Below are 13,766 nucleotides of genomic sequence, written 5' to 3'. Positions count from 1 at the left end.
TTGAATAAAAAATACCTGTCCACGCAATCAGTCAATCACACTCCAACCTCTCCACCATGGCCCAAAGCAAAAAGCTATTTAAGAACAGCAGAACAAAATTGTACTCTGCACAATGCTGGGATGCGCTACATGACCATAGACAAGCAGCTTGGTTATAAGGCAACAACTCTTGGCTCAATTATTAGAAAATGGAAGAAATGCAAGATGACTGTCAATCTTACTTAGTCTGGAGCTCTATGCAAAATCTTGCCTCGTAGGGTAAGGATGACCCTGAAAAAGGTCAGTAATCAGCCCAGAACTACACAGGAGTGCCTGGTCAAAAAATTGCATAGAGCTGTAACTACAGTCGCAAAGATTAACGTTAGTAACACACTACGCCATCATGGATTAAAAGGTCTCCCTGCTTATGCCAGCACATGAAGTTTGCCAATGACCATCTGAATTATCCAGAGAAGGCATGGGAGAAGGTCATGTGGTCAGATGAGAATAAACTAGAACCTTTTAGTATCAACTCCACTCGACTTGTTTGAGGAAGAAGAAGCATGAGTTCAACCACAAGAACATCATCCCTACTGCAAAGCATGGGGGTGGAAACATCATACTTTGGAGGTGCTTTATGCAATGGGGACTGGATAACTGCATCGTATTGAAAATAGGATGGATGGGGTCATGTATGACATGATTTTGGGCAACAACTTCCATCCCTCAGTAAGAGCATATAAGCTGAGTCTTCCAACATGACAATGACTGGAATCACACAGCTAGGACAACTAAGGACCATTTCAAAGTCCTGTAGTTGCCTAACCAGTCTTCAGACCTGAACCCAATAGAAAATCTTGGAGGAAGCTGAAACTCATGTTGCTCAGCGACAGCCCTGAAACCTGAAAGATCTCGGGAAGATCTGAATGGAGGAGTGGACCAAACTCCCTGCTGCAGTATGTATAAACTTGATCAAGAGCCACATTAAGCATCTGACCTCTGTAATTGCAAATAAAAGTTGCTGTACCAAGTATTAATTTCTGTTGTCCCATTGTATTAAATACTTATTTCATGCAATAAAATGCAAATTATTTACTTAAAAATTATACAATGTGATTTTCAGGATTTTTTTTTGATTCTGTCTGTCACAGTTGAAGCGTACGTATGATAAAAATTACAGACCTCTCCTTTCTTTGTAGGTGGGAAACCTTGTAAAATCGACAGTGTATCAAATATTTATTTTCCCCACTGTAGATAGATAGTTTTTTTGTGATCTGGCCCACTATTCTGTCATTGAATGAAAGTCCAAGAGAACAGCTGAAATTTCATACATGGGGCTAACTAAGAAATCACCTGACTAGGCTTGTAGTCTTTGCCAAACCTGATTGACCAAGCATTTTATAAATTATGTCCAGTGTTCTGAACTTGATGATGGCCATCTATTCTTGTTGCAATGACACTGTGTCAGCCTAACTTACCAGTTTGCATCATACTTTCTGGGAATAACATTGTGTCCTTTCCATAGTAAATAGACAATCAAGGTTCTATTCCTTGACTGATCACTCTCTCCATGCATGTAACTTAGTGCCAAGAAATGACACTCCAGAATAAATCTGTATTGGAGAATTGTGATGTTATAGCTGAAGAACCAGTAAAATATACTCCATCACCAGAAGATTTAGCCATAAATAATATGAGGGGCTGCTGATAAGTCTTTGGCTTTACCCAGAAACAAACGAGATATGATGAAACTTTACATTTATTCCACATACAGTACTCTCCACTGATGTCAACACACTTCTTACATCAGCATTTCAAATTCAGTAAGCCTAGCAAAAAAAAGGATTTTGGTTGTGCCTCAAACCAGGCATCTATAGCAGCCATAGCATCAGAAATGGTGTGAAATTTGGCACCTTTGAGGTGCTTCTTCAGGTTTTGAAACAGATGATAGCTGAAGGGAGCTAGATCTGGTGAATAAGGTGGGTGGTCAACCAGCCGGAAGCCCAGCTCTGGCAGGTTTGCTGTGGTTGCTTCTGCAGTGTGAGCGGAGGTGTTGTCTTGCAGGAATAAGATTCCTTTAGACAGCTTGCCGTGCCTGTTGGCCTTCAGAACTGCCATCAATTGGTCCAAACGGTCAATGTAATACCTTGCATTGATGGTGGAACCCTTTTGAAGGTAGTCCACTAGCAACACACCCTCCTTATCCCAGAACACAGATGCCATCACCTTAGTGGCTGATTTTTGCACCCTGAACTTCTTTGAATGAAGTGAACCACTGTGCCTCCACTTTTTTGACTGCTCCTTGTTTTAAGGGTCATGCAAATAAATTGAAGTCTCATCCATAGTGACCAGTCAATCCAGGAAGTTCTTATCAGTCTGGAAACGCTGACAAATGGACTGGGATGTCTTCACTCTCATGCTTTTCTGATCTGTTGTCAAACATTTGGAGACTTTGCAGATAGCTTATCATGTCCAAATGTTCAAGAATAATGACACTAACACATTCACAGGAAATCCCCATGATGTCTGCTATTGCTTTAGCTGAAATTCATCAATTCTCCAGTATGAGGTTGTGCACAGCATGAACGATCTCCAGAACAACAACCACTCTCAGTTGTCCAGGACATTCCTCATCATTGGTGCTGAAGTGGCCCGTTTTAAATTTGCCAACCCAGTTCTTAAATGTGGAATATGATGGGGATTGATCCCCCAATGTCTGCGATATATCACCATGAATATCCTTAGCGGACTTTCCTTGCAAAAACAAGAATTTCATCACTCCTCTGCTCTCAATTGCTGTGAATATCGCATTAGACTCCACGATTTTGTTATGCCATGTGCGTAGAATATTTTTGCCGTAAGCAAGAAACACATAATTTTGAAAACATATTAAACACATAAGACTTTCATGTGATGTAACATTTGTTAATATAGAAACAAAAAAAGATCACAAAGCCAAAGACTTATCAGCAGCCCATCGTATAAACTAAATTCTGTTGACCCCCTAAACGCTTGAAGAAGTGATGCCTTCTTAAGATAACTGTTTAATTTCACCAACTCTTGAAGATTAATTTTACATCATTGAGCAGTATCTGAGTGTCTATTAAGCTACCGGATTTGTGTCTCATTGTGAGTAAAGGGAGCATAATTGAAGAAACAATGCCAAAGCATGTTATGTCCCCAGTCCTGGGCAGGGGGACAGGGAATTTGCCCACCTTACTCAAACAATTATTAATCCTGTAATGTGTCCTGCATAGGGAATTCATCCTAGTTGATGCTCCTAAAAAAATTTGTTTCCCTTCAAATTTTCAAAAAGCCGAGATGTATCTAAAATTTAGGTATTAATAGCCGAAAATTTTTATTTTGAACATATATATATATATATATACATATATGTATATATATATATATATATATATATATATATACCATATATATATATATATATATATATATATATATATATATATATATATATACATATATATGTATATATACAGTCAGGGCCAGAAATATTTGGACAGTGACACAAGTTTTGTTATTTTAGCTGTTTACAAAAACATGTTCAGAAATACAATTATATATATAATATGGGCTGAAAGTGCACACTCCCAGCTGCAATATGAGAGTTTTCACATCCAAATCGGAGAAAGGGTTTAGGAATCATAGCTCTGTAATGCATAGCCTCCTCTTTTTCAAGGGACCAAAAGTAATTGGACAAGGGACTCTATGGGCTGGAATTAACTCTGAAGGCGTCTCCCTCGTTAACCTGTAATCAATGAAGTAGTTAAAAGGTCTGGGGTTGATTACAGGTGTGTGGTTTTGCATTTGGAAGCTGTTGCTGTGACCAGACAACATGCGGTCTAAGGAACTCTCAATTGAGGTGAACCAGAACATCCTGAGGCTGAAAAGAAAGAAAAAATCCATCAGAGAGATAGCAGACATGCTTGGAGTAGCAAAATCAACAGTCGGGTACATTCTGAGAAAAAAGGAATTGACTGGTGAGCTTGGGAACTCAAAGAGGCCTGGGCGTCCACGGATGACAACAATGGTAGATGATTGCCGCATACTTTCTTTGGTGAAGAAGAACCCGTTCACAACATCAACTGAAGTCCAGAACACTCTCAGTGAAGTAGGTGTATCTGTCTCTAAGTCAACAGTAAAGAGAAGACTCCATGAAAGTAAATACAAAGGGTTCACATCTAGATGCAAACCATTCATCAATTCCAAAAATAGACAGGCCAGAGTTAAATTTGCTGAAAAACACCTCATGAAGCCAGCTCAGTTCTGGAAAAGTATTCTATGGACAGATGAGACAAAGATCAACCTGTACCAGAATGATGGGAAGAAAAAAGTTTGGAGAAGAAAGGGAACGGCACATGATCCAAGGCACACCACATCCTCTGTAAAACATGGTGGAGGCAACGTGATGGCATGGGCATGCATGGCTTTCAATGGCACTGGGTCACTTGTGTTTATTGATGACATAACAGCAGACAAGAGTAGCCGGATGAATTCTGAAGTGTACCGGGATATACTTTCAGCCCAGATTCAGCCAAATGCCGCAAAGTTGATCGGACGGCGCTTCATAGTACAGATGGACAATGACCCCAAGCATACAGCCAAAGCTACCCAGGAGTTCATGAGTGCAAAAAAGTGGAACACTCTGCAATGGCCAAGTCAATCACCAGATCTTAACCCAATTGAGCATGCATTTCACTTGCTCAAATCCAGACTTAAGACGGAAAGACCCACAAACAAGCAAGACCTGAAGGCTGCGGCTGTAAAGGCCTGGCAAAGCATTAAGAAGGAGGAAACCTATATATATACATTTAGGTCCAGAAATATTTGGACAGTGACACAATTTTCGCGAGTTGGGCTCTGCATGCCACCACATTGGATTTGAAATGAAACCTCTACAACAGAATTCAAGTGCAGATTGTAACGTTTAATTTGAAGGTTTGAACAAAAATATCTGATAGAAATTGTAGGAATTGTACACATTTATTTACAAACACTCCACATTTTAGGAGGTCAAAAGTAATTGGACAAATAAACCAAACCCAAACAAAATATTTTTATTTTCAATATTTTGTTGCGAATCCTTTGGAGGCAATCACTGCCTTAAATCTGGAACCCATGGACATCACCAAACGCTGGGTTTCCTCCTTCTTAATGCTTTTCCAGGCCTTTACAGCCGCAGCCTTCAGGTCTTGCTTGTTTGTGGGTCTTTCCGTCTTAAGTCTGGATTTGAGCAAGTGAAATGCATGCTCAATTGGGTTAAGATCTGGTGATTGACTTGGCCATTGCAGAATGTTCCACTTTTTTGCACTCATGAACTCCTGGGTAGCTTTGGCTGTATGCTTGGGGTCATTGTCCATCTGTACTATGAAGCGCCGTCCGATCAACTTTGCGGCATTTGGCTGAATCTGGGCTGAAAGTATATCCCGGTACACTTCAGAATTCATCCAGCTACTCTTGTCTGCTGTTATGTCATCAATAAACACAAGTGACCCAGTGCCATTGAAAGCCATGCATGCCCATGCCATCACGTTGCCTCCACCATGTTTTACAGAGGATGTAGTGTGCCTTGGATCATGTGCCATTCCCTTTCTTCTCCAAACTTTTTTCTTCCCATCATTCTGGTACAGGTTGATCTTTGTCTCATCTGTCCATAGAATACTTTTCCAGAACTGAGCTGGCTTCATGAGGTGTTTTTCAGCAAATTTAACTCTGGCCTGTCTATTTTTGGAATTGATGAATGGTTTGCATCTAGATGTGAACCCTTTGTATTTACTTTCATGGAGTCTTCTCTTTACTGTTGACTTAGAGACAGATACACCTACTTCACTGAGAGTGTTCTGGACTTCAGTTGATGTTGTAAACGGGTTCTTCTTCACCAAAGAAAGTATGCGGCGATCATCCACCACTGTTGTCATCCGTGGACGCCCAGGCCTTTTTGAGTTCCTAAGCTCACCAGTCAATTCCTTTTTTCTCAGAATGTACCCGACTGTTGATTTTGCTACTCCAAGCATGTCTGCTATCTCTCTGATGGTTTTTTTCTTTTTTTTCAGCCTCAGGATGTTCTGCTTCACCTCAATTGAGAGGTCCTTAGACCGCATGTTGTCTGGTCACAGCAACAGCTTCCAAATGCAAAACCACACACCTGTAATCAACCCCAGACCTTTTAACTACTTCATTGATTACAGGTTAACGAGGGAGACGCCTTCAGAGTTAATTGCAGCCCTTAGAGTCCCTTGTCCAATTACTTTTGGTCCCTTGAAAAAGAGTAGGCTATGCATTACAGAGCTATGATTCCTAAACCCTTTCTCCGATTTGGATGTGAAAACTCTCATATTGCAGCTGGGAGTGTGCACTTTCAGCCCATATTATATATATAATTGTATTTCTGAACATGTTTTTGTAAACAGCTAAAATAACAAAACTTGTGTCACTGTCCAAATATTTCTGGACCTAACTGTATATATATATATATATATATATATATATATATATATATATATATACACCACAGTTCCAAAGTTTGGGGTCACCCAGACAATTTCGTCCTTTCCATCATACTTTTATCAAATGAGTTGCATAATGAATAGAAAATATAGTCCAGACATTGACTAAATTAGAAATAATGATTTTTATTTGAAATAATAATTTTCTCCTTCAACCTTTGCTTTCGTCAAAGAATGTTTCCTTTGCACGATTTACAGCTTTGCAGACCTTTGGCATTCTAGCTGTTAATTTGCTGAGGTAATCTGGAGATATTTCACCCCATGCTTCCAAAAGCCCCTCCCACAATTTGGATTGGCTTGATGGGCACTTTTTTCGTACCATATGATCAAGCTGCTCCCACAACAGCTCAATAGGGTTGAGATCTGGTGACTGGGCTGGACACTCTATTACAGATAGAATACCAGCTGCCTTCTTCTTCTCTAAATAGTTAATGCATAATTTGGAGGTGTGCTTTGGGTCATTGTCCTGTTGTAGGATGAAATTGGCTCCAATCAAGCGCTGTCCACAGGGTATGGCATGGTGTTGCAAAATAAATGGAGTGATAGCCTTCCTTATTCAAAATCCCTTTTACCATGTACAAATCTCCCCCATTACCAGCACCAAAGCAACCCCAGACCATCACATTATCTCCACTATGCTTGACAGATGTTGTCAGGCACTCTTCCAGCATTTGTTCAGTTGTTCTGCATCTCACCAATGTTCTTCTGTGTGATCCAAACACCTCAAACTTCAATTCGTTTGTCAATAATACTTTTTTCCAATCTTCCTCTGTCCAATGTCTGTGTTCTTTTGCCCATATTAATCTTTTTCTTTCAGTAACCAGTCTCAGATATGGCTTTCTTTGCCACTCTGCCCTGATGGCCAGCATCCCGGAGTCGCCTCTTCACTGTAGACGTTGACACTGGCGTTTTGTGGGTACTATTTAATGAAGCTGCCAGTTGAGGACCTGTGAGGCGTCGATTTCTCAAACTAGAGACTCTAATGTACTTGTCTTGTTGCTCAGTTGTGAAGCGGGGCCTCCCACCTCTTTCTTCTCTGGTTAGAGCCTGTTTGTGCTCTCCTCTGAAGGGAGTAGTACACACCGTTGTTGGAAATGTTCAGTTTTTTGGCAATTTCTCACACGGAATATCCTTCATTTCTAAGAACAAGAATAGACTGTCGAGTTTCACATGAAAGTTCTCTTTTTCTGGCCATTATGAGAGTTTAATAGAACCAACAAATGTAAAGCTCCAGATTCTCAACTAGCTCAAAGGAAGGTTAGTTTTATAGCTTCTCTAATCACCAAAACTGTTTTCAGCTGTGCTGACATACATGCACAAGGATTTTCAAGGGATTTCTAAGCATCCATTAGCCTTCTAACACAGTTAGGAAACACAATGTACTATTAGAACACCGGAGTGTTGGAAATGGACCTCTATACTGTGGATATTGCTTTAAAAACCAAACACTTGAAGCTAGAATAGTCATTTACCACATTAACAATATATAGAGTGTATTTCTGTTTAATTTAATGTTAGCTTCATTGAAAAAAATGTGCTTTTCTTTAAAAAAATAAGGAAATAGCTAAGGGACTATAAACTTTTGAACTGTAGTGTGTGTGTGTATATATATATATATATATATATATATATATATATATATATATAAGCATAAAGGCAGAATTACACACTATAAAAAAGCAACACAACTATATATATATATATAGTTGTGTTGCTTTTTTATAGTGTGTAATTCTGCCTTTATGCTTATAAAATAGTGAGGCTTACAGCAAAGAAGGGTGGAGGTAGAAAATTGCAGATATTAATATAGATTATTTTTTTTCTAAATAAAGGAGGAGGATTATTGTACGTTGGACTAGATGTACATCATAATGATGCTAAGACAGATCAGGTTCAACTAGGAAAATTCAGACAAATCAAATTATCAAATAAAACCTCACATTCACCAACACTAAAGATGATGTCATTATTAATCATCAAATCATTGTATATTATATCAGGTCAAAAAAACATTTCTTGGATATACATAGAATGTTGAACCTTGACTGCCAAAGAAAACCCAAACAATTAAGGCATATGCACATTGAAAAGCAATGTGGCAGCGAGAAAATTTCAGAAGTTTCTATTGCTCTATTGCTTGTTGCTTATTTGTTGGCTTAAGTCACATTCCTCTAGCAATGAGCACAACTTTGCTCCAGTGGGTATATTTAAAAAAAAAAAAAGGGGGCTCGATCAAAATGAAGGCAGATGAGTGCTACATTGCTTAACATAAAAGAACCCATGATGTTTCTGACATTGTCCCCTATTGGTAGCTCAGTTGTAGTTGACTAAAAGTCATCCTGTAATAAAATCTGTGCAGGAAAAACCCTATTAAAGGAAGACAAAAAGTACAAAAACATGGTAAGCCTCACCTTGGTTGATAGCATGAAAAGTCCTCTTTTAAATAATCTGATTGCTGCTGCCAATTGGCTGGGAGAGACCTCATGGTAGAATTCTTTAGGAGGAAAAAGAACACTTTAAAATAGGCTGTGCCACTGTAAGAACGTCTATTGCTGCTTTTATTGGTCAATGGTGTCTTTTTCAAATAAAAAACCCAACTGGTCACTGCCCGATGGCCAGGCTGGCCCTGCGTTTAGCGCAATATGACATTTCTAAGGCTCTGTTTGCATTAATCCGCAAGGAAGTGGATCAATGTAGCCCTCAGTGACCTCAGAGTGTTACACATATTTTCAGGGTAATTTTATGTTTAGCAGCATTTGGGAATTTTTTTTTGAAGCTGGTGAGTTCAAATCTCACAAGAATGGATCATCTTTATTGGTCAGGGATTCAATTAGTCAGCTGTAATCTGTGCGTAAATCCAGTATGGGTCCATTTCCTTAGCAGAACACCAACACTGGCAAATGAAGCATTGTGCAGAGCCCTTTGGAAATAGTAGTATGGGTGTGTAATGCATGGACTTACATGATCCTCCAGTGGTGAAAGATACCATTTTTGTAGCCACGCAACTCTTTTTAACAGAAGAGGTTATTCCCTTAAAATAGACTTAGAAAGTATAACACTGACTGCTGCTGTTCAGCACTTTATGTCCAAGTCCCGGATTATAAAGAATCAAAAGACTAAGCAGGGAGTATTATGTCTGTCATCTATTAGTCACTTTCAAGTCAGTTATTTCTCTGTGTTCTACTTCTGTGATTTCTAAAGACAGCTATTTCCTTGACTTTTCTGGCATTGTGCTCAGTATACAATTTAAGTTCAGTTCCTATACATCTACATTCTGATGTACATTAAATGTTCTCCCTGATATATATCTATATATATCTATATATGTGTATATATAAAAAAAATCTCTCTCTCTCTCATATATATATATACATTGGATTTGAAATGAAACCTCTACAACAGAATTCAAGTGCAGATTGTAACGTTTAATTTGAAGGTTTGAACAAAAATATCTGATAGAAATTGTAGGAATTGTACACATTTCTTTACAAACACTCCACATTTTAGGAGGTCAAAAGTAATTGGACAAATAAACCAAACCCAAACAAAATATTTTTATTTTCATTATTTTGTTACGAATCCTTTGGAGGAAATCACTGCCTTAAGTCTGGAACCCATGGACATCACCAAACGCTGGGTTTCCTCCTTCTTAATGCTTTGCCAGGCCTTTACAGCCGCAGCCTTCAGGTCTTGCTTGTTTGTGGGTCTTTCCGTCTTAAGTCTGGATTTGAGCAAGTGAAATGCATGCTCAATTGGGTTAAGATCTGGTGATTGACTTGGCCATTGCAGAATGTTCCACTTTTTTGCACTCATGAACTCCTGGGTAGCTTTGGCTGTATGCTTGGGGTCATTGTCCATCTGTACTATGAAGCGCCGTCCGATCAACTTTGCGGCATTTGGCTGAATCTGGGCTGAAATTATATCCCGGTACACCTCAGAATTCATCCGGCTACTCTTGTCTGCTGTTATGTCATCAATAAACACAAGTGACCCAGTGCCATTGAAAGCCATGCATGCCCATGCCATCACCTTGCCTTCACCATGTTTTACAGAGGATGTGGTGTGCCTTGGATCATGTGCCATTCCCTTTCTTCTCCAAACTTTTTTCTTCCCATCATTCTGGTACAGGTTGATCTTTGTCTCATCTGTCCAAAAAATACTTTTCCAGAACTGAGCTGGCTTCATGAGGTGTTTTTCAGCAAATTTAACTCTGGCCTGTCTATTTTTGGAATTGATGAATGGTTTGCATCTAGATGTGAACCCTTTGTATTTACTTTCATGGAGTCTTCTCTTTACTGTTGACTTAGAGACAGATACACCTACTTCACTGAGAGTGTTCTGGACTTCAGTTGATGTTGTGAACGGGTTCTTCTTCACCAAAGAAAGTATGCGGCGATCATCCACCACTGTTGTCATCCGTGGGCGCCCAGGCCTTTTTGAGTTCCCAAGCTCACAAGTCAATACCTTTTTTCTCAGAATGTACCCGACTGTTGATTTTGCTACTCCAAGCATGTCTGCTATCTCTCTGATGGATTTTTTCTTTTTTTTCAGCCTCAGGATGTTCTGGTTCACCTCAATTGAGAGTTCCTTAGACCGCATGTTGTCTGGTCACAGCAACAGCTTCCAAATGCAAAACCACATACCTGTAATCAACCCCAGACCTTTTAACTACTTCATTGATTACAGGTTAATGAGGGAGACGCCTTCAGAGTTAATTGCAGCCCTTAGAGTCCCTTGTCCAATTACTTTTGGTCCCTTGAAAAAGAGTAGGCTATGCATTACAGAGCTATGATTCCTAAACCCTTTCTCCGATTTGGATGTGCAAACTCTCATATTGCAGCTGGGAGTGTGCACTTTCAGCCCATATTATATATATAATTGTATTTCTGAACATGTTTTTGTAAACAGCTAAAATAACAAAACTTGTGTCACTGTCCAAATATTTCTGGACCTAACTGTATATAGATATATATATATACATATACATATATCTATCTATACTGTATATATATATATATATATAAACATGTATATATATACTTGTGCTTTTAAAAAAAAAATAGTTTCTATGTAGAGTCCTATATGCAGTTATAGTTTGCATTTATATTTTTAAGACAAAGTGGTTGAGTTCATTTCTGTCTGAAATATTCTTCTTGAGAAAATCTGTAAAATTACATAATGATAAAGCTTAGAAATAAACTATTTGTTTAATTCTTTATCATATTGTACATCAAAGCATTGAGTACTAATAAAATTCTATATATAAATATATATGTTCAGAAATGTAATTAAAAAATGTGTGAGGAAGGAAGTCATGTGAAGACCAAAGCAATTCAATAAAGTATAAATATTACTGTAAATTCTAATAAAAAAAAAGTTTTAATAATGTTTGAAAGGAAGCAAATTGGGGTTTTGTTATATTTTTGTCAAGAAAATAAATTGCATTTCTATTATGTAAAGTTATCTAAAACTACTTAATCTTTGCAGAAAAGGATATAGTTGAATTTCAAAGGAAAAACCTGATGAAACGGCTTATCTGGCCTTCTAGTTAACCATTCTGTACAACGAAAAACTACAATTTACTCATGTTACCAATCCCCAACCACTCTTCTTCTAGTGCTGGCTGGGTCATTACCGGTCTTCATGTTTCTGCTTCCAGATAAAAAACCATTTTGAGTTGATTTTTGGAAGCTATAGTTCCTTCCAATTGATTATTAGAACCAGTTAACAAGATCCAGAGGGATGCTACATTAACTGGTTCTATAGAGAGTAGAATAGTTGATTTATATTGATAGTCTTTTTGCTATATAAAGAAGAGCTGCCTGATAAAATGCACATCAACATGGTTTTACAACATAGGTTTTTCAACACTGACATGCCAACTGCTGCTATTTCCATGACATACATTTTTATACAAATTTGTGATAAACAACATAATTAGCAAGGTTAACCTTGAAAACAGCAATCGTTTCAACATACAATTTTCACATGGAAATTTAAGGTGGTTCTTGGTTTTACAGGCAGGCAGCACTGTACTTAATTTTTAAAGAGGATTTTTTACGTGACTGTGGACATATGAATCCTGACATCGTGCAGTGAGCATGCTGTCAGGATTCACCAATACTGCCAGTGAAAGAAGGCTGTCACGTGGCTGCACGAATGTGATTCGTATACTTCCAGCCATATCCTGGCATATTCTTGAACGGCTTTTTTCAATACAAGTGAATTGAGAAAAGTTGAGCACATCTAATTAGCACATGACCAAATGTATGCAATTTGCATACTTTTAATCATGTGACTGCCCGCTCTTATCAGTTTACCAGAGAATCCTGACAGTGTGCTCTCTGCAGTGACATAGAGTAACTGCAAATTTTATCAGTAGACCAGACAATCCCTTTCAGTAAAACAAAAAATAATTACAATTTCTACATACTCTCAGGTTTTGTGATGCATGAAAGAAGACTTTTGTATGCAACTCATTTCGTTCTCTTTATTTTTAAGGTTAACCATGAATGAAAAATTGGACATGAATGTATCTTTAGTATGGACTCCTAAGAAAACCATCAACAGGATACCGGCTAATACAGAAGAAAACATCACTTATGTAGATTTCTATCTTCATCGGCCCTCTGTGGCGGCAGTGTTCATTATCTCATACTTACTCATCTTTATCTTATGCATGGTAGGCAATGGAGTGGTTTGCTTCATTGTCCTCAGCAGCAAGCATATGAGAACAATTACTAATCTCTTCATCTTGAATCTTGCCGTCAGTGATTTACTGGTTGGAATCTTCTGCATGCCTACAACGTTGCTGGATAACATCATTGCAGGTACTTCCAAAGTTTTCTGTTACAGATTTATTATATATTGTTATGCTACAACAAATACACTATAAAATATTATAGGAAATATTTCATCAAAAATAAGATATGAAAATCAATTTTTATGTAAAATATACTTTAAAATGGGGTAAGTAAGCATGAATTTTGATGAGCAATGATCATCTAAATAGGGATATTAACACTATACACACAGTTAAATATGTTGTGTATTTACCTTGTTTCTTTATGGTGTCTCAATAGAGGAGGGATGTACTCTATCTCTTCTTTAAACTAGTATGGTGGTAGTAAACACAATAGATTCAAGAAGACCAAACCTGACAATTTTTGTGGTTCTATGTAACTGTCAAATGTAGTAATATCAGATGACTGTGGGTGATAAAGGTTAAACTCCATGTGGAGAAATAAACAGAACAGTATC

General features: G+C 38.1%; 1 protein-coding gene across 2 annotated transcripts in view; it reads left to right on the top strand.

The window, feature by feature from the left end:
- The window catches only part of NPFFR2 (neuropeptide FF receptor 2), a 333,123-nt gene that overhangs the window by 233,232 nt on the left and 86,125 nt on the right, over positions 1-13,766 (top strand). For both annotated transcript variants that reach the window (XM_075337188.1, XM_075337182.1), the window contains exon 2: positions 13,008-13,336. In XM_075337188.1, coding sequence (XP_075193303.1) covers positions 13,015-13,336 — 322 coding nt within the window. In that variant the 5' untranslated portion in view covers positions 13,008-13,014. The remainder of the gene's footprint in view (positions 1-13,007; positions 13,337-13,766) is intronic.

This window comes from Anomaloglossus baeobatrachus, chromosome 1, assembly GCF_048569485.1.
Source record: "Anomaloglossus baeobatrachus isolate aAnoBae1 chromosome 1, aAnoBae1.hap1, whole genome shotgun sequence".
NCBI classification, from domain to species: domain Eukaryota; kingdom Metazoa; phylum Chordata; class Amphibia; order Anura; family Aromobatidae; genus Anomaloglossus; species Anomaloglossus baeobatrachus.
The sequence above is the reverse complement of the archived record's forward strand: the minus strand, read 5'-3'. Positions and strand labels throughout refer to the sequence as shown.